The sequence below is a fragment of the Nothoprocta perdicaria genome, unplaced genomic scaffold, assembly GCF_003342845.1.
Source record: "Nothoprocta perdicaria isolate Ctin4 unplaced genomic scaffold, notPer1 scaffold_0, whole genome shotgun sequence".
NCBI classification, from domain to species: Eukaryota; Metazoa; Chordata; class Aves; order Tinamiformes; family Tinamidae; genus Nothoprocta; species Nothoprocta perdicaria.
The window spans coordinates 10,306,963-10,328,945 of record NW_020454092.1 but is presented as its reverse complement, the minus strand read 5'-3'; the positions used below and the strand labels follow the sequence as shown (position 1 = coordinate 10,328,945).

General features: G+C 39.7%; 1 protein-coding gene across 1 annotated transcript in view; it reads left to right on the top strand.

Annotated features, from left to right (window-relative positions):
- The window catches only part of MYLK (myosin light chain kinase), a 176,356-nt gene that overhangs the window by 54,830 nt on the left and 99,543 nt on the right, over nt 1–21,983 (top strand). Inside the window, exons 3-8 of the mRNA XM_026054306.1 lie at nt 8,346–8,553; nt 10,554–10,602; nt 13,354–13,519; nt 17,335–17,500; nt 19,567–19,603; nt 20,319–20,890. Coding sequence (XP_025910091.1) covers nt 8,346–8,553; nt 10,554–10,602; nt 13,354–13,519; nt 17,335–17,500; nt 19,567–19,603; nt 20,319–20,890 — 1,198 coding nt within the window. The remainder of the gene's footprint in view (nt 1–8,345; nt 8,554–10,553; nt 10,603–13,353; nt 13,520–17,334; nt 17,501–19,566; nt 19,604–20,318; nt 20,891–21,983) is intronic.

Genomic DNA, 21,983 nt, shown 5'->3' with positions numbered 1-21,983 from the left:
AATAGCATTCCCTATTCTATATGAATGATATTTAAAATTACTTTGGAGCTGTCTGAAGAGACACATAACAATGCCACTTTAAATGCCAACAATTTAAACTCATTCTTTAAATGAAATAAAACTTAATTTAGGWAAAGCACCTGGGCAGGTGATTAATTCCAAAAGACTTAAGTGCTGCTTAACCTTATGCTTTAGAAGTGCACTGGCTGTGGCTCATACCTGAACTGGGAAGTTCAGAATAGTCAAAGCAGCTTGCACAGCTTCTGGCTCTGCAATTCCACTTTAGACCTTTGCAAATAGTTCAGGACAGACGGACATTAGGGTTTCTGGGAAGGCATTGCCTTATTCAAATAGCTATATTGTGGTGACTAAACGCACAACAAGTATGTGTTGTACCTCTAGCAGCTCTGCACATTGAGTTTACCAAAAATTATGGTTAAAGGCAAAGATAGGAGAAGAAATGATCTGCAGCTTCTGTCTGCTTTTCAGTTAGCAGAGCATATGCATAGGTCATAAAATCTTTCCTGTTGGAAGTACTGTAAATGCTGGTTCTCCTAAAGAACTGTGCTGGCATCTGCAGTGCTCAGTACCTTTGTAGGCTGCAAAAAGGGTTTGAACAATGACATGTCAAAAATTGCAGCTAGAATAGAACTATCTGAGAGTGTCAAAGCCAAACCTGCTAAGAAGAGAGATGCAGAAGTATCTCATTCCATTGAGAGCCTGGACAGCAGGATGGTAAATGCCATTTGGCTTTGATGTAGGAAGGCACAAACTAGAAAAATGATATGTACCTAATGCACTTTTTATTAGCTATTATCACTCAGAAGAGAGATTTTCCTCTGAGCACCTCTCTGATTAATCAGCTTAGGCTTGGTAAATATAGCCATTAGGATATTAAAATTATTTGGAAAGAAAAACATAGTGTATTGTGTCACTCCAGAGATTTGTGTGTTCTTCGTGTTGGACATTTCATGCAATTCTGATCTTTCTCACTCTTGAGTTAGAAAAGAGACACGAAAAATGACTAGGACTAGCAGAGGTATTTTATTGCATTGAGTACAAGCGCAAAATAGTTAAGTAAATTAGGACTCTTCATTTGAATAAAACAAGCAGAGAAGGATTTAATCCAGTTCTATACACCGCTGAATGATACTGAAGTGAATATTTGTGTGCACTTTGACATATTCCTGGTGCTGCTGTCTCTTGGATACTAGGTAGAGGAGCCTTTAGCCTTATCCAGTACAGATATCTTTAAATGTATTTGAGTTGCTATTTACCTCTGTGGTTTTATTTGCTTTTGCCCTTGAGGTTTTTAGTTTGGAGTTTTTATAATGCTTGGTCTTGGGATTTAAGGTTTGTATCCCTGATGTGATCTGAGGAAAAGGGACTGCTTGGATATTCTGTACTAGAGGAGGGATACTAGGGGCTGCATCACTTTGCTGTAAGCTCCACTTTGTCTTCCACATAGCTCTCACCAGGCATCTAGATTTTTAAATGCTTAAAATAGTGTTGGAGGGGTGCTGAATTCYTGTGGAAAACAGAGTTGACTTTAGAGAGTTCTGGTGAATGGCAAGAGGATGTGTTTCCACATTGACCCTTCAGCTATTCCCACAGAGCCTTCCATGCAGCCTGGGAGGCCTGACTAAGCCTGTGCTAATGAGGTACTAAGCTGCTGCACTTGCTTGAACTCGAATGCTGCAGAGTGCAGCTTCTGGCCACTCTACATTCCCACTGTATGAAGGAGACAAATCTGGTTTGGGGATCATCTCATAGCTCGATGCTTTCAGATGGAAAATGCAAACCAGCTTTTTTTCATTTGTGTATAAAATTATTTGTGTAAAACTTTACAAAACTTTAGGTCCACAGCCATGCTCCTTATAAAGAGCACTGCTGTTTTATAAGAATTCTCTAATATATTTTTATTCAGGTACTTTCCTTTTCTAATGACATATTTTGTCCCTGACCATCATAATGTCCATATTTCCTGTCTGGTGCATTTTTAGTTGGAAATTTTGTCYTTAGGTAATTGTATTCTTACATGCACACTTAGGAACTGTGAGATGCATAAGCAATTCAGTAGACCTGGTTACATATTTTCCTTCTAAATTATTCTATGCAAGAATAGCACTTGCATGTAGTGTCAGCACTGGTTTATGATATGAAGTGAAAACATGATTCCTATTGCTAGCACATCCAAATGGAGTATTGCAGAGGCAGTGAACCAAAATTTAATGACATTTCATCACAGCGAAAGAATTGTGTATGAGAAAACTCTTGTCTTTTTGCTGCAGATTTCTAGATTGTCAGTACGGGCGTTAGGGATAGAATGAGCACAGAAATATGACAACAAGGAGTTCTTCCATGCGATCCAGTGGTTTCCACACTTTCTAGGGTGGTTGGACCTTTTGCCAAGGAGCTGCACAGACCTTTGCAGGTTGCCAGACAGCAGAATAAAACTCGAAGGAAAGATCACTCTGATTAAAATAATAGAGTCCTTTAACTCTTCACCTTTCACCTGAATATAGCAGTATAATCTAGGTGTTAGACCCAGGAGCTGTAATCTCGCATCTTTGCATATGGGTTTATGATATTACAGATTTTGCAATAGACTTTTAAGAATAAGCTGAAATATGCTGTTCTTCATTCATTGTCCCGTTGCTGGATACAGCACACAAAATGAACGATAAGTACTCAGCATTTGCTATTATGTTTTAAATGGGTGAGAAGTGTGCATTATTCACGCTTGGACAACAGGATTTTCATGAGATTAGGAAGAGAGAAGCTTCATATGGCACACTTCATATGGCAGTGATTGCTGTGGCTTGTGGTCTTTCCGCTTGTGACTTTAAGAGAACCTGAGATCTTCAACATGAACATTATCAAAAGTATCACCAACTGCATCARCATTAGCAGTATCAAGGAGTTCAATTTGGCAAAAGTTTTCTCTTTGCCTCAATGGGAACCAAGCAAAGCCAGTATTGTTTGAAACTTCTGTAGTTGAAACCTAGAGAAGAACTTAGCAAAGCCATGTGCTGCTGAGGAACAGAGCACAGTTATTGCCAGAGATGGATGAYTTGGAAAATGAGTTGTAGCATTTGAAGGTGATTTTTAGATGTTTTATTCTACTTTCTACTTTTTTTTCTTTTTCATCTAACCTGTCCTTTTTAAAGAGAAGGATTTATTTGAAGGCTTCTGTTGTCATTTTTCTGTCACTGCTCCATATCACCTGGAAGCAGGACCAGATAATTAGCACACAACCGTTGCAAAGACTTTTGCCTTCAGAGTAGTGTTCCAGTGAGGGTTAAATCCAAAGACCTAATTTATGAGGACTGTATGCACATAGAAGACCAAACYTAAAGCCCAGATGAATTTATCAGGGTTCAGCATTTAAACAAAAACACGCCCAAGGGTCACAGAAAGACCAGTATTGTTTCTTATAGGTACTATAGGTAATGCTTCGAAGTGAGCTACGTTTAGGCCTACTAATGCGTTCCATTTTTTGCTTTAGGTGAGGATATTATAGATTCTACSCCACTTCAAAAAAGGAGGTATCATTATTTGCTTTGTTTGGAAGGTTGCAGCTAAGTCCCCAAATATTTAACATGTTCATATTTAACCTTGCCAGGCAGGTTCTCTGCTTTAGAGGCAAACTTTTAAAATGTATAAACTATTCCTGAGATAGGGCTTGTGTGTGTTTAAAGTCTCAGAAGGAGCTTAACAAGGTATCATGTTCACTTTCCTTTATCAAGAACATCTGCTGTTCATTTGTCAGAGTGCAGCTCCRACCTGACAGAACATTGTTATAGGACTTCTGAAGTGGGTGTGSTGGCCAGAACTGCATTTCCCACCTGTGCTAATCAAAACAATAGAATAAAAATGTGCCACCTATTAGATAGAGTCCTGATCATGGTGTTCACATTGTATTCTCCACATTTTCATCATACTTCTTTCGTAAGAGTGACAGAAAAAGTTCACATGCATATGAAGTGGCTTTTTTTTTTCTCATTTTAGAAGCTGGGTAGAGTACGTGCTAGAGTGTATCCAGTTCTTAGCATCCTCTATTAAGTCTGCTCTCAAGTACTTGATTTCTCTCTCAGATCTTTTGATGAAGATCAAGATACAGAAACTCTTAGATCTTGATTGAAGGTGAGGAGAAGACACTTGCCAGAGACTGGTAGGAATACCAGGATTATCTTAAGCCACATCCACAGAGCAGCATTTGCTGCCTGAGTTTAGTCTCTTGGGGCTACAGAAAGCTGCTGAATTGCTTCAACTGCTTGACTTTCAAAACAAACTAATGGATAACCTGGAATAAAATGAACAGTTTTCTGCTGAAACCTAGACTTTGGAAGGAGAGGCATGCTCCCTGTACAGTCTCTACTGTATATTTCAAGTATAAGTTGCTGTGTATGACCTTTTCACTTCTTCACTTCTTGAATAAAATTACATTTACAAAATTTTTCACACTACTTAAAAAGTATAAAACAAGAGAGTACATCAGAATACCCTAAATTGCCACTGCAGCTGTGACGCATCTGAGAAGGCCACATGCTCTGTGGGTTTTAAATTGGTACTCAGGCGTCCTTTTTGTGGAGCAAAGTTATTGGCCAAGGTGTAGAAAAACTTGTATTTTGGAACAGTCAAGAAAAAACGTCACTAAATATATTTGGCCATATTGATCACTAAATGCCTGTAGGTTTGTGACAGTGGAGTCTGGCTTGTAGGAACATGTTTTTGAATGTTGCTGCCCAGTGTTGCTGTGCATTGTAGGAACATGTTTTTGAATGTTGCTGCCCAATGTTGCTGTGCATTGCAGGGATAGTGCCATAGATTTCTTATGTTTTTTTTTTCTYTCTCTCTGCCTCTCTCTTTTTTTTTTCCCCCTGGAAACTTAGCACATTTCCTTTTCAATGGGATTTCCCCAGGCCTAAATGCAGAACTGAATCCAGACTGCAGAATTGTCAAGAGCAGCAGCTCTCCCTTCTTTCTGTGTGGATGGATAGAGCAAAAGGCCTTTTTCATCTTAGCAGGCTTCAGGAAGACCCTAATCTGATGGGTCCAGCCAAGAACACAAACCCCGTCTTTGTACTAATACCAGGTTATTTGCTGCTTGCTGACAATTTTCTACTTGTTAGCATTGTACAGCCAGTAAAGAACAGTCAGAACCTCATTGGGACTGGCAATATCCATATAGGCCAAGCTGTRAATAAAGGTTATAGTCCTGTGCTGCTGGGCATTAAATTAGTAGATAAATTTATCTTTGCTGTGGATTATTCAAGGCAGATGTTTTCAGTGGGCTCTGCAAAGGTTAGGGAGGAATATAAAACCTGCTGCAGTTGTGGAATTAATCCATTAGGATCAAAACCCAGTAACCAGTGATTCGTTTAAGGGTCCCTGACGCTTTTATGGCAAGACTGTGTATTTCAGAGCGGGCTGGCTCAGTTTGAAACACATTCCAAGCCCAAACCTGAAATAAATCCATGCAGAAAAGTAGTTCTGTAAACTTCTGCTTTTCTGTTATTTCATTTTCAACAAAAAATGAAAGAAAAAAATACAGCATTTGGGAAAAGAGTGACTCAACCTTTTGAAAAGGATTGGCATGCTGATTGTCTGCATTTGCAATTTGCTGTTGGCATTTTCTAAGCACAGAGGTGTGGATGAGCAAAATAACACAGATGTAGTGAGCATGAAATAAACAGACGTGGAAGAAACGGAAAAATACTTAAAGTAGGCTCAGCCATGTGGTAATGGATGGGCATGTGTAACTGGCTACCAGAACCTGATGGGTCAGAWAAAAATGGCCTCATGTGGTCTAAGAGGGACTCAGGAATGTGATAATATACAATCAAAAGTGGGAGGAAAATGTTTCCCATTTCTTCAACTCCCGTAGTTCACCAGGGAAGTGAATGAGGGTTTGTGCTTGRGCTGCTTGAAGCTGGGCAGAACAATATATAGTAGAAAATACCAGACAGAATGATTATGAACTGGAAAAAAAATGTAAAGGTAGTAGATGAAATATAATAGATCACTCCTTTTCATAGGCCAGAATCTCAGCAACTGTAAAATGATGTGGGAAAGCTACAGCTGGTCAAAACATGATGCAATGTGCTGGGAAGGTGATTCTTCATGCCACCCCAGGTGCTGCTCTGTGAATTTATTACATCCTCCTTGAAATAGCCATTTAAAAGACATTTTGCCTAGGATATTTCAAATTTAAGAAAAGCTTAAGTTAATGTCCATTAGAGCAGGAATGAGAGGTAGAAACTGTTTTCTAATGCACCCTTTGGTGAATGACTTAATCTCTTTGTTGGTTTCTTAATCTAAAAAGAGAAGAAACATAGGTAATTGCCAAGCTGATAGTCMGACAGGGCTGTCTGGTACAAGGTGCTTTCTGTACCAATGAGCACATTATCAGCTCACAAGTGTTGCACTGCTGTAGAGGTCCCATCTTGATGCTTCAGAGCCTCCTTTTTGGCTGCCCTCTCAGCCTGCTCTCTGAATACGCACTAACCCAATGTGTAGCAATAGTGCTAAGAGGCACAGAGAGCGGGAGCTGCTGTTTTTCAGATAGCACAGGAAAAGAAGGACATGGCCACACAGAACTTCTTTAAAAAGTTCTGGTAATTTTAAAATTATCAAGACTCCCCATTGCTCAGGATCCCACAATGCCTTCCTTGTAGAGCATGGTTGTTGAACRGGTAAGGACAGACTTGCAAAGAACTCGAGAAGTTTGTACCTGAAAGGGATGTTTTTCCAGCTTATTCAGTGTATTCACGCAGCAAACTTTAGTATCATTTAACAATGTCTTGTATAATAACTAATGCCAAGGAAAAGGGCTCACCACAACACTAACTAAATTAATTGGTTCAAAAAAAAGGAAAGAGAGACATTTCTGGCAGCTGTAAATTAAGATCTGACGGATGATAAACCCAGCTGGAGTGAGGTGGGGCAGAATTAAAAATCTTGAAAGAAGAGAACCTAAGAATGGCTAAAAATTGCAGTTACTGAGAAACTGAGAGGAGAATGCTGGGAGAAGTCTGGACAAGCTACAACCAGCCTTCTTCAAATCAAAACAGGTCGTCAATATTTTGCTCACCTGGAGGCTGAGGGGCTTCCTGTTCAGTTGCCAGGTTTTGATTAACACAGATCTGAAAGCAGCTTTTCTGCTTTCTCAGTGAGCAAACACAGCCATGGAGATTCTTCATCCCACTTCATCTTGATCCACTCAGTTACTTTATGACATTTAGGCAAAGGATCAAAGAGCTGGAAGATGGAGAGCTAATGTGTCAGAGTGGGGGAAGAGGAAAGAAGGGGCAAGTACTGTAATCAAGAGGTTTTTATAACGACTGAGGAAGTGGTCTAACAGTTTCTAACAGTTAACACATACTAAAGCAACCTTCAAAGCTGAGGGCATCTCTCATAAAACAGAAGAAAAACCTCTGCCTGATGAGTTAATTCTGTGGGGAAACTGCTGTAAGTCTGTTTTCCTCATCCTTTTATGAAAAAAAGAAGACACAGATCCTCAGCTGTGTTTYAGTCACTTCATTGCAATCAGTGATTTTGTTCTCAGTGATGCCAACCAAAGATCTGTCTGCAAATCTGCAGTTATCCTRAATTCAGGTAGGGATATGTTAATATGATTGCTGTTTAATGAGCAGGGGGCTGCTTTGTTCCGTCGAAACCCCTTTTTCGGCCTATCAACAGATCACAACCATATTTATATGTAGCAGYGTGCTTGTGTGAATATGTCGAGGTCTTTATATCCTGCCGCATAACATCAGTCTGCCCTATAATGACACTTTCTCACATGACAGCATCCTCTCTTCTACTTTTAGAGACCAAGACAATAGATGTCAAGTTAAAGTGATTCCATCTCTTACCCATGTATTGGCAAGACCTACTGCTTCTTAGCACACTTCAAAATAGCTAGATCTGTRCAGATTTATAATATGAGTCTAATCCTTGACAATTCATGGTGTAAATATTTGGCCTTATACACCTTGTATACTTAGTGTACACAGAGAATGTAGAAGTTCTACTTTTTTGTGGGATTCAGGGTGTCAGGGTTCTTTGTAGCCTTTGGTACGTTTGCAGACAAACTGTTCTAGAGGAAAATTCTTGCTGTGCAGGTATCTATCYGATGACTAGTCTTATGACTTTAACAGCTTTACTTATCCAAGAGTTTCTTCATTTCATTAGGTTCYGCCATTTGGCTCGCAAGGGGTATGTGCTTAACAGCTCCTGTGTCATGAACTTTCCACTGTACTGCTAAATGTCCAGCATTTCTTCCTAATTCRATCATCTGTTGTTTACCTTCTCTCTCCCTTCTCTCCCCATCTTTGCAGGTCAGAGGCTACCCAGAGCCTCAGATCACCTGGTACAGAAACGGGCATCCTCTCCCCGAGGGAGAACATTATGTTGTGGACCGTAGCATCCGGGGGATATTCAGCTTGGTAATCAAAGGTGTGCAGGAAAGCGATGGTGGAAAATACACCTGTGAGGCTGCAAATGATGGTGGGGTTCGTCAGGTGACTGTGGAATTGACGGTAGAAGGTAAGAGGGTATTTCTGCTGTTGTGATGATTACAGAGTTCCAATGAATGGACCAGGTGTGTTAAGCTGTTTGATTAAGGAACACAACTGTACATACATGCTTTGTCACTGGAGCAGGAATAAGACTAGTTGCATTGCTGTTGTCTTTGCAAGAGTGATCTGACAAGACTGGAAGCCAAAATCCCATTCCCCTTGCCCTAACTCTGACATGAGCACTGGGAGTAGGATGTGCAGTCCTGTGTTTACAGAATGTTTTGCTAACTTCTACTGTCTCTGTGCATGCATGCTACACCTGACGACTTTCTCCACCTCTCATCTGCTCTAGTCATCTATGAGCTATGAATGGGATATTAATTCTGTTCATTCGTAGGAATTTTCTCACCAAACACTGATACAATGTTTTGAAAAATTAGGTGGAAGCTTCMGTTAGAACAATGATACCTTTGACATAGGTGATATAGTATGTGGTAACTATGAATAACATCTGCATTTTGTATTTTCTGAACCTTGAATAGAAACCTACCTTTACAAAATAAGATTGGCTTCATTTTGGACACTGTGTTTCATAGCAAGCACCTGACTAAAGCAGGTGAAAACTTTTACACKTCATTGTACAGTTGCTGGATTCATACTTACAAAATTATAAACAGGATTATGAATTGTCCGAGAAAATATTTGAACATAGGATGTGTATCATTCTAGCTTCAAAGAAAAGACAGAAATATTCTAATAACGATAAAGGACCTCTTTTTCTGGAAGTTGGGCCACTGTTTTGAAACAGTCCAAAAGATCTTCCAGGAGCTTCCTAAAAGAAACAGCCATCATCTGCCTGTCTCTTCCTTTATTTCGTTAGGAGAAGAGGGTTCTAACTGTACATGTTCTGCATGTGAGGGACAAGGCTCATAGCACTGCTTCTCTCTTTGCAGTTTGGTCATGTCTGAGATCTGCTGAATATCAAAGCTTCTCAGGTCACAACTTTGTGTTAAATCCCAGAAGTAAAGCAAAAATCCTCAGCAGTGCTAAGGAAATTAGAATTTGGCTCTATTCAGAGTCAAAATCTCTTACATAAATATGTGGATTACACACTGAAATATGCGTAAATCTGGCATGATTTAACAATCATGCTCCCTATTCTGAAAAATATTCTAAATATTTTTTTCCTATTTTTAAAGTTGTCCAAACGACAGCTCGCATGGAGGCAGAGTGTTTTTAARCCTTTTCTTATATTGGCTGTTCTGACCTGGATTTTGTTACACTTTAAAAGCAATTTCACGGCCGTGTTCAACAAATTTCTCAGAGCTGAAGAATTACAGTGGTCTTTATTCTAATAATCCCCCTATGGATCCTGATAGCAAAATGCAGAATTATTCTRTATTCAGAAAAAATACTGCATAGGGTTGACAATTACCTTAAAAAAAAAAAAAATGTTCCATACTGTATAATGGACCTGTCTGAGCACTAATACAGATCGTTACAAAGCTCTAGAAGAAAATTTTATCCCTGGTGCCGCTCGGGATCTATCCATCATCACCACCCCTTTTTTCCTGTGGCAAAGCTATGAGGAATTCTCCGCGCAGCAGATGGCGCTGAGCTTACATGACTGTGCACAGCGAGGACTTGCTCGCGCTGGCGAGTRCGATGCACAGTTCTGCTTCAAAAGGAATCATTTTACAGAAGCAGTAGTCTGAGCAAACACAGGAATAATAAACAAGCAAAGGAAAAACCTCCCAACTCCCTTTTCTTTTTTTTGTTATGTAATTTGTTCTGTTGGGTTGGTATTGCTGAGCTCAGGGCTAGCTGACAAGTCTGTTAAAACCGACTCTTGAAGTCTGAGGGCCTAACTTTAGACTACAGATAACAACCTTATTCTACAGGTGTTGCTTTTCTCCATTATATTTSAAAGCTGGAGAAATGCCTATTTTACATGGTTCTTAGTATCTGTACTCCCCAGTAGTCTTGACAAAACTTCTGACTTCCTATCTTTTTGTCCTATGCTTACAGGWAACTCATTGAAGAAATACACCTTGCCTTCCAGTGCCAAAACCCCTGGGTAAGCAGTCTAGTGGCTCTAATATTGTTTAAAAGAGACTCATCCAAAAGTTTTTTTTCTTTTTTTTTAAAGGACGTGCACTTCACTTCTTTTCAAGAACCTCCTGCTTTCTCTTTTTATTTCTGATTCGCTTGGAGGGCCAGTCAAAAAGGTTTTGGTTCCTGCTCAGGTCTCAGAAATTCTTCATCAGAGATATATCCGCCAAGCTTCCTCTGCGGAAGAGGGCAAGGTTTTGGCAAGGAATCTGAAACCTGCCTGTTCTGCACAGCATCACACTGGAACAGAATAAAGAACCTTTTTAACAGATTTCTCCCATTTGTGAGATGGGGATAGCAAGACAGGCCCTCAGAGGCAGCACTAGTTTAGCTTCATCACTTCGAAGTCTGGAGCCTCTGTAGAGTTCAGTGCCAGCTACAGCAACGTTTGAAAAAATCAGTCAGACATTTGTAAACTCAAGTGCCCTAAGTCCAAACCTCCCTTTATCCCAAGCTGAACAGTTACTGTGAGAGCTGTTCTGTGAGTAAAATTATTGAGCCACAAGTAGCAYGATGCACATGCTGCTCGCTTGCACTGCTAGGAATTCAGCAGGCTATAAGCAGAACTTCCTGCTGCTTTCTGTGCTGCAGTGTTGCAGCCTCCTGTGCTGCAGTATTGCAGCCTCCTGTCCTGCCCTCTCCCACACAGAATGCTTCCCCTRCATCTGCCCTGAGCTGACTGTCTCTCTGTAAAGCCCTTGCACCTACTGCGTTGAGTGATCAGCAAGAAATTAAATGAGCTGGAATGAGCATTCTCTCATATTTAGTTTGAGCCTTTCTTGGTAAAATAGTGGGCAAACTGTAGTCTGGAATAAAGACTTGTTCTTGTCTAATGTAATTGTAAACAAGAAAGGGGTGATCTGCAGTGACCCTGGTGTGCAGGAGAGCCGCCTTACTGCTGTGCACTTTCTGCACTGCAGTTGGCATTTACAATTAAATGAATGTTACAGCTTTAAAAACCTACCTCTGTCTCTGCCAACAGTGGAGCTGGTTTCTTTATAAATAACTTGAATTTAAGCAGGATTATAYTTGATTTACCCCGCTAGGACAGAGTGGTCCCAAAGACTTGAACTAAAATTAATGTTTCTGGTTATGTTAGTGGTCAGAATGCAGATAATTAAAATTGAAGTTTTTTTTCACTCTGTATGTTTTGATTTTTAAAATTGAATCAGATTGCAACTGTGAAAATAGGCTGGTAACTTCTTGCTCCTTGTATATTTTCCTCCTGTTCAGCCAGCTACTAATATTAAGACATGGAGAGCTTATGCCTTCCATAAACACAGAAGAAGAAAGAGAATAAAAAAAATGCAGATTTCCATTTGTATATGCCTAGTAAGCCATTGTAAACGTGCACAGTATAACRACTGTATTTTGTTTAAGTACATGTGCTGAATACATGATTATAGGGAYATCACCTAAATGTTGTCACTAAGGAAAAGAGATCTTTAATAAGCTTTTATACTCTTGTTTAGGAGTAATATGAGGAAGCAGGCAGTAAAAGCCATAATAATTCTATGATGGAGGCTTTCCCTTTTACTATGTCACAGTCATCCTTCTTTCCCAAGATTTTCTTTTGTTCCTCTTGTCCATTTAAATCCTTTCTTTCATCATGATCTTGTCTTACTCAGAAACTTCAAGTTGCCCATATGGCAACCACCATGTCTTGGCAGCACCTTGGACTGAGGCGGTGAGGTCTCTGATAGTATCTGATACCTCATAGAAATGGAAAGGTATTGGCACATCTCATTCTCATGGGGTAAGAGGCCATCTGAAGAGGATGGCCCTGAAAATGGTTTGGCTTGCTTGAAATTGAAGGCTTAAAACAAACAAACAAAACCCAGCCACCATCTCTCATCTCTTAGTGTGTGTCTTGTTTGTACCAGACCTTCAGAGCAAAGCGTGCAAGGCATAAGTTACACTTGTTTTTTCATGCTACAGTACTGTTTGCTGTTTCATGGCTGAGCAACTGAGGTTCTTGGACTGTAGGCACTATAGTTTTGTTCCACGTGCTGTTCCACAGCTGTGCCATCCATGTAAGTAGAGCTGGGATTTTACACCACAGATARTCTTTGCCATTCACTTGTATTGCTGTACTCTGCATTTGTATGCTTTTCGTATTTGCTTTGCAAATACTGAGCTGAATGCAATTATGAACAGAAGTATTCCCTAAATGAATAATCTTTATTTAGAATTATTGAATTGATTATTGAGAAATCAGAGATTTCTCAAGAACAAATTGTTGATTCATAATCATAAATTGCTGGGTCATCATACTGAGTGTCAAAACCGCATAGCAAAGAGCTCTGAACAGTGAACAAGTATGCTCAGTAATCTAATTGTAGGGAAGCCAAAAACAGGAAAGGGGAAAAACTGTGTGGCATGTTTACTGTGATTGAATTTGCCCAGCTCTAGTTACAGGCACCTCAAKATTGTCCCCAAGATTGTATGTGAGYTGTGAGTGTGCTAAATGAAGACATATTGCATCACGCTGTTCAGTTGCATGAGGAGGCAAGGGCAGTCGTTGCCATATTGCATTAATTCCATTGGCAAAAAAATATTTTGTGTTAGGCTGAAAATGTAGTAACTGCAGTCTTGCTTGCTACTTACGGTATGTTCTAGTTGGCAGACCACTGTTCTGAAATGCTTCCTGAAGTGTGCTCAAACCTGAACAACTCTCAGTTCTTCTGTGAACCTAGGATGTTGACTGCCTTTCCAGGGGAAGATTTACTGTTCCATCTGTGGAGCACAGGCCAAGCATCTGGGGAGAGAGTCCGCCCAAGTTTGCTACGAAACCCAGCAGAGTTGTCGTGCGTGAAGGGCAGACAGGCAAATTCTCATGTAAAATAACAGGACGACCTCAGCCTCAAGTAACTTGGTTTAAGGTATGATTTCCCTAGAAATGAATGTTTTCCTTCTGCCATGAGGTTTCATATCTTGAAAGGATGAAATGTGTGTGCTACTGTGGTTTGGTAAATTGTCATGACAAGAATTTTCATGCAAGTAGGAGGGCCATATTTTTACACTGAATAAACCCACAGAGATAATGTTTCTCTGCAATATAAACTTTCCTTTTATCAGTCTCATAGCTGAAAATATTTGCACAGAGATAGCATCTGAAAGCACCAAACAAGGTCCAGATTCTTTTAGAAAAATGACAGATATTGGACATATCTGCCCAAAGACCTTACTAACTAGATAAGGCTAATAGATAAAGGGTGGGAAATGTGAATATTATCAGTGGCTCTTTTTTATAGAGAGGATCTGCAGGGGTTTAATGCCTGGACTGTGGTTACAGAGGAGTGTCTGACACCCGTGAAAATTGCATCTGTATTTCCCAAATTCCATTTCAGAGCCTCAAACTTGAAGTTCCTTTTCTGTTTCATTTGTATGGATTTTACCTGTGCAATAGAATTAAGAAGATATTTGAAAACAAATGAAATTAAACTGAAATGGAAATGAGCAGTTTAGACACTTGTTTTTGGCATTCATGATTGGTTTTCACAAATTAAAAAAAAAAAAAAAAAAAAAAAAAAAAGTCCAAGGCAACACTTTATCTCTTTCAGTTCTACCCCTAAAACAGTGGTAAAGAGTCTGACATATAAGATAAAAAGTCTGGGCTGTGAACTTATGATCTGTATTAAAACTTATAATTATAAGCACTTGACATTTATTAGTATATATATAGAAATGTACAATTTTCAAAATTAATTAGATTATTAAAAAGCACTGAAGACTTAACTCCTAGTGCCCCCTCTGGGCAGATTCAAGATTTTCAACTGCTTTTTTGTCAGTAATGAGAGGGCTTTTAGGTGGTAGTTAAATAAGAAACAGATTAGACCATTTTTGTGGAACTGCTGATGTTTTAGAGAATTACAATTAATTTCTGTAATTTGGAAGAACAAGTATATGATTGCTTTATTATCTTCTGTCTTTCAGCCTTTAACAGCTAGTTGCTTTATATAGTATCATATAGTTGCTATAATTGCTAGAGTTCATATAGTATAGTGTCAAAAAGATAGAAATGCAAGAGCTTTTCTCTGGGCTTCTAATTTCTTCTGGGGCTTGTAGGTTTTCTGGAAAAATAAGCAAACAAAAACCCCACAAAACTATTTGAAGGGCAAGAGAATGCTTCCAATTACTGGCTGCTTTATTCCAGGTTCATTCTTGTCTGTAACACAAGAATGCRAGGAGACACCTCCAAAACTGAGCAGCCTTGCGCTGTGCGAGCAACCACTGAGACGTGAGTTGTTGGCTCCATCCAGAGCCTGCTTCTCCCAGCGGCTGCCATCTGTCCTCCTGGGACCAGCCGCTCTCCAGGGAGTCTGCGAGGCAGCTGCTCCACAGCTGCCACAGCCTGTTCCCAGTCCCACCAGACCGGCCCAGTTTCTCCAGCCACGCAAGTCAGGGCAAAGCAGGATTTGTCATTCGTTTCTCCTCTCTGAGGACTGTGTCTTAAGCAGCAAGTAGAGATTAGCAGTCCAACAGCTTAGATCTGTGCTTTGGTGCTTCTTTATATGCATTTTTGCAGTTCATTGCAGGTTATATCACACATTTTCTAATAGGTTGCCAGCTTCTATACTACATCATTCTTTAATCCATCATTCATTGGCTGATTAAATGGCTCGAGTATGAGATGTTCGTGTTGTTAGCAGCTCTGCAAGTTTGTTCATGTGTTCATCATTAACAGTCATGCCTGGACACTAGCAGATCTGCATATACTGCTATATAAAATAATGCAGGGATGTTGTTCAGATGTGCAGTAATCCTGGCATCAGAGGTCTGCAGACCCCTGTCAGCCTCTGGATCTTATCTTCAATTAATTGCTACAATATGTCAGTTAATTTGCTGTTGAGTGTTTTTTTCAGGCTTTTGTGATCCTATTTCAGCCCTTATTTTAAATGCAAAGAAAGAGTTGTGAAGATCTCTTTCAGTAATTCATACGCTCCCTGAACTGCAGATGTGCTGTTGCTTCTCATCAAAGCTTTATTGGCAGGTGGTTGTTGCAAAGCATCTCATTGCAACAGTATTCCTAGGGCCTTGGCCCCATGGGTAATCCGGCCTTTGCTCTGTTTGGCTGCAAACAATTTAAGGCCCGGAATTTTTCTGGCCACATGAGGATGGTGCTGCAGAGTCCTGCTGGGCAACACAGTGTGTGAATCTGCCTCAGTGTCCTGAAAATGACGCTCATGTGGCGGCTGGATGGGAGTGCTGGATGTGAGTGCTGCTTGCGGCAGAGCCAACACCTACATCACCTTCTCTGGAGTGCACAGAATTGCTAAAAACAATCAAAATGGCCATTTTCCGAACAAATGAACAAAGTCTTTATGTAAAGGTCTTTGTTTATTGTTTTCCCTTTTTTGTTTGCTAAGTCACAAAAAACAGAAGCTGATCCTGTGTTACCATCAAAATCCTGGTGTGAATTAGCTTCTCTTTTAAGCAGTGTTTATAGCACTGAGACAAGGTAAACGGATAGAGCCTTCAGGAGGGACAATGCCTGCAAGTCAAACCCTTGCTGAGCAGTGCCCAGAGATCCTACAGAAAGCAAAGCTCTCCCTTCCTAAACTTGGGCTGGAGGAAACTGTGGTGCTTGATAGTAAGGGTACCTGCTATCTTGGTCTTTAATATCAGATGCTGAAGTAGAAGCACTAGTTAACTCACAAATGAGCTGCTTGATCTATTATTTCTTAGAATGTAAAGGCCCAAAATAGTTGTTATTATCATCCAGTCTAATCTATGTAATGGAGTGCAGAGAAGTATATGCCTTTGTTCCTGCCTCAAGCTTTAGTTTCATCTACAGTTACCTCCTAAAAAGAAATTCCACCTTGTCTTAAGTGGTAGAAATGAAGGAGAACACATCAAATTTACAAGTAAATTGTGTTAATCTTCCACATCTCCTTCTATACAAGTAGACTACTGACTTCATTTCTTTTTAATCATTGGATTAATCACTTTAGTCTGGTAGGCTAAGGAGCCCGCTAGTAATAAACATCATTTTCCTTTTAAGATACATTTAGATCTTGTTGATGGTTATGAATTCCTTGTGCAAGAATAAGAATCAAGCCAAAGGTGGCTTTCTGTTTCCTCTCTATTCTCTGCTATGGATCTTTGTTGGGTATGAGGGCTCTGCTGGAGGGTGCTGTAACCCAGAGCTACCTCTATCTCATCTCCACAAAGGAGCAGAGTTGCGGCGATGTCCTGCCTAGTCCCTGATGCCACCYTTGTCTGGTTACTGCTGAGGTCCTCTTACACAGACTTCTTTCCCGCTCCTGAAGTGAAACAGTGTAAAGGAGCTATTGCAGGATGAAGGGCTACTCCCTAARTTCAAAGCTGTTACGTAAAAATGTGATATTTGACTTTATGGAGAGAACTTGAATGGAAAACTGGTCTGGGCCCACCTGCAGTGAAAGGAAATTTTTCTAAGAATATGGAGACACTAAATGGTGAAAAGCCAAAAAGCCACATGCAAACTGAGATGAGGGGAACGGAAAAATGCAAGGAAAAGCAGTCTCATGCAGATATGAATTATGAAACATTTGGACACACATTTTTGTATATATTATCTGAGTAGTATTCATAGAAGGAATTTGGCTGAAAGATAGGAAAAAGGCATGTTGGCCTGATACTTGACGATAAAAACTGCTCTCTCCCTTCTCCTAACAACAGCTGTCTGTCTCATGGTGTCTTGTGATATTTGCAGGGTGATACTCAGTTGCAGCAAAATGATCGTTTCAACATGTTTGAGAAAACAGGCATCCAGTTCTTGGAAATCCAAAATGCTCAGATGGGCGACGCAGGAATTTACACTTGCACAGTGGTGAACAGTGCTGGGAAGGCATCTGTGTCTGCTGAGCTCACYGTTCAAGGTATGGTAAAGAAAGGTTAATGAGAAAGAGTGGAAGTGAACTACAAACCTGCCTTAAAACATCTATGATTGCGTTCATATACACATTCACTTTTTCCCCAGGTCTTTCTATCTCTTCATTAAATTATACTGTAATAGCTTGGAGTGTGCTACGGCAGAAAACATTTGGGATACTCAGAAGTTCAGCTAGCATTTACCACTTCACTTAAGGCAGCGCTTTTATCTGTACATGCCAATCTAATAAAGCCAGCGCAAAAGCTCCTACACATTGCGTATTCAACAGATGTATTATAGAAAGGGCTTTTTTGTCCACTGAGCCTTTTTATTAAACATGAAACTTGATCCTTGCTTACCCTTCCTGAAGTGGTGAGCTTTCTGTTGTGTACACAGCAGCTTGGAGAGATGATGCAGACCGGGGGGTCACAAAGTCAGTTGTGGGGTAAGTTTACCTCAGATGCTGACCACATCTCTGAATAATGTGCACATTCTTTCTTGGATTAGCACAGGTCAACCAGAAGAAAGTGGTCTCCAGACTGTCAGGAGAAAGGGCATTCTGTGGCAGTGCACTTGACTAATTGGATGATTCCACTTACCTAACCACAATATCTAGTTCTTTCAATATCAATTAGATCAGGTAGTAGGAACTGCTGTAAAATGTTAGCAGACGGTCAGATGGTTCAGAATTACTCTTCTTTCTTTCTTCCTTTTTTCTTTTTCTTTCTTTCTTAAATAAAGTCATGTAAATTCATATGCAGATCATCTTGCTCCAAGAGCTTTATTTCTTTTTCCCCAGGTTTCTGCACAATGGATAGCAGCAAAGAAGGGGAAAATACTCTTTTAGTTAACAGGGTTGGATAGCATAGATTTGAAACCAGTAGTTTTTCAGCTTCTTTTTCTGCATTTATTCAGTCCATTTTTTAGTTTTTATTAAAAAAAAAAAAATTGAAACTGCATATTGACAGGTTTATTGAAGTGAGGTCAATGAGCTTTTTCTGTCTCTCAGTGMAAACCTTCTTTATGTGTAAGTAGTTTATTTTGGTCACTGCAAACAGTAATGCACGTTCAAGTGACTTAAGATATGTCACTTAAAATCAGGGTATCATCTGACACACCTTTTTGTTTTTTCCCTGAAACTAGGTCTCTGAAAGCATATTTTATAGAGTATTTGATGATGACTTTTTCCTGCAAAGTCCTTATTACATAATTACTGAGTTTCTGCTGGCATTTCTAGTCCCTCAGCTGGTAGGAGAATGGATTCCCCATTGATCTGACCAGGGAAAACAGGCTTCATCCTGCAGTTTTAACCAGGGCAAAATGAGGAGACATGGTTGGGACTGGACGTAGAGCAGTGCTTCTCTCCCTCCCAACTATTTATGAACTGATGCTATCCTTAGAAATTGTACAGGGAAGCAAATACCATCTAGGTTTAGAGGAATACCTGGAAGCTTGCATCCATATGAACTAACAGGCAAAATGTGCAGTCACTTATATCAAGGCAGCTGATGATGGTAACTTGGCAAGCCATGTAACTTAGCCATGTTAACAGATTTTGTGGTTTTGCTGCAAAGCAAAATATGTTGTATGTTAGTTTTTGTGTTGTGTTGAACATGGCAATGCATAGTACTSAGGAAATGACTCAATAAAAGTTTATAGGTGGACTTATGTTTGCGGGGAAGAGGGGTTATTACTATTATTTTGATTTTATGTTTTATCTGGAGCACTGCTTCAGTTTCCCTGTGGGACTGCTTGGAGGTAAAACTGATAATTTGTCTTCCACTTTGCATAGTCGGTGGTTTCCCTTAAGAATCTCCTCCTGACTTCTATCCTGACATGAGCATTACAGACTGATCCAGCAATGTCTCAGTATGAACTGACATCCTTGTGTCTCAGCTGAGCAGTTTGCTGTTGCCTATATAAAATTCAAGGTGTGTGTGATGGTCAATCTTGATTTCAATGTATAGGAAGTATGAAGGTTCTAAAGTATATTCTTTACTTGCAACATATGATATTTATGAGATTGCATATAGTACATATAGCACTTACTTGTTTTGTTTTTCTTTATTTCAGGTCCAGATAAGAGTGACACATGTGCTCAGTCATTATGGTATGTATTTCCTGGAGGAAATATATATATATTTAAATRTAATGTACTAGTGTTGACATCTACTGCATGAATCCTTCTCACAAAATAGGGTCAGTCTGGTTGGTTTGGGTCAGTCTGTATTTAGTCTCATATACAAACTTGGTATGTCCAGGGTCTTTACTGTTGACTGAAAATAGACTACTAARTTATGTATACAGTAATAAGAAAAAATTAGATATGGTAGGACTTAACATATTTATTACATTTAAATGATTTTGATTTAAAAATAATTTAAATTTTCTTCATCAATAGAAAAAAACAAGAATGAAATGTTCTAACCTGTGTGTATAATATATCTTTATAATTTAGAGCTTTCAGGACACTTAATCTGTTCCAATATGCCCTGGATGGGATTTCATAAGTTCATATTTACATCATCCTAACTCCGTTTCCATTGCAAAGCTGATCTTGAAATGCTGTGCCTATTCTGTTATTAACATTTGTGTGATTTATAGGAACATATTTTAAAAYATAGTTGACATAAATGCATATGAGCTGCCCTATGGCCAAAAATCCCCATGCACTTGGTTCACCAGATTAGTTCTGCCTCCTTCATAACTTATTCACAGGACTAATTTACCACCCCATTAAGGGTTTTGACATTTGTTTGTATCATTGCTGATAATGGTGATTAGTCTTTATAAAGTATKTCTGTAAAATTATCATTTTCCTTCAGCATATCATCAAAACCAACCACACTTCCTGCTAAAGCAGCTGAAAATTCAGAATTCAAACAGATAACTAGCAATGGGATTGCTAAAGAGTTGAAAACCAGCAGTGCTGATGTGATTGAAACCAAAGATCGAGTGTCAGCAAAGAGAGAGAACTTTTACATCTCCTCCAAAGAAGTCAAAGACATTAAGGAAGGACAGCACCAAGAAGCCAATGTAGTATCTCAAGAACTTAAAGCAGGAACACGGGGATCTCAGGTGTTGCAGAAAACGTCAAGCACCATCACACTGCAAACCATTAAATTGCAACCTGAACCAAAGGCAGAACCCCCGGTCGCCTCTGTAAGACCAGGTGAAGACAGGAAAAGGGCTGTGCAGCCCATGGTGACAGCTCAACAAACTCCACTTCTGACAGGGCAAGTCAATCCAAGGAGCAGAGAAGCAGAAAACAGAGCTGGAGTCCGGAAAGCTGTAACAGAGGAGAAGAGGGAGCCTCAGGGAATTCCTCCTCAGTTTGAGAGCCGTCCGCAGAGCCTGGACACATCAGAAGGACAGGAGATTAAATTCAAGAGCAAAGGTAAAAGGTTGAAAGGTTATGCCTTACATTTGGTCAATCCAGTATTGATCTGAGTGCTTCTAACTGTTTAAATGGAAAAGTCAGAATTAAGAGAGTGGTTCAAAGTTTGTTCTTCAGAATCTGACTGTGTTTTAACCTCTCAAAAGATTAATGAGGGCTGCATTTTGCTGGTAACCTTGAATCASGGAGTGGATTTGGAATGCTTCATTTTGTTTATCACTATTTTAGTTAAAATAATTTTGAAGCATTTTTATGTTTGTTTTTCTTGTTAAAGAACATTTGCACTTCAAATTGTTCCCACAAGTGAGAAGTTTTTTTTAAATGTCTATGGAGAAAAAAAAACCAACAAAACTGTGCTAATTTATTTCCTTTCTCCGTGGTTCCGGTCATGGGAAAAAAATACATACAATTTATATCGCAACCCAGAGAGTACAAAGGGAGAAGTACTCCAAATATTCTGGAACCTTCTGAATAGTTCAGTTAAGAATTTTTCCCTTACTTTCCATCAGAGCATCTGAAAAATATTGTGGAATATAATGAATTCATAGTTCTTTTAGGGAGATGTACTCCCTGTTCTGTAGAATTCATAGTGATTATTCATGTGCTTATTGAAATGAATTAATGTCTTTTCATTTGGCTTTAGATCTAAAGCACAGCCTCTTAAGTTGATTGGGGAAAGTCATGCATAGTATCTGTAGGGAAGCCTCAGTGAAATCTCCATAACTCCCTTTAATAACCAGTTAGTCTGGTCCAAGAAACGCTCTTCCCTGAGAATTCTCCCCAGAGGTTGCCTGGGTTTGTCTTCACATGCACCTTTGCTTCCTGGTTGCAGTGGGCAATGTTAATGGAAATGCTACGACCATAAGAAGATCTCTACTTGCCAGGCTGTCAGCTCCTCATCTGATTTTCCAGAGCTCAAACATTGGCAAAGTCAGCAGTGAAGCCAGAGCTGCTTTGTTTCTACTTCCTGACAGTTCCCTGTCCTAGGAAGCTGCCTGCTTTGCCTAATCCTAGACCCTGCTCTAGAAGAAAGCAATGATGAACAGTGCTACCATAACTGTGTTGGCTGAAGGTACCATGAATTAGAAAGTGC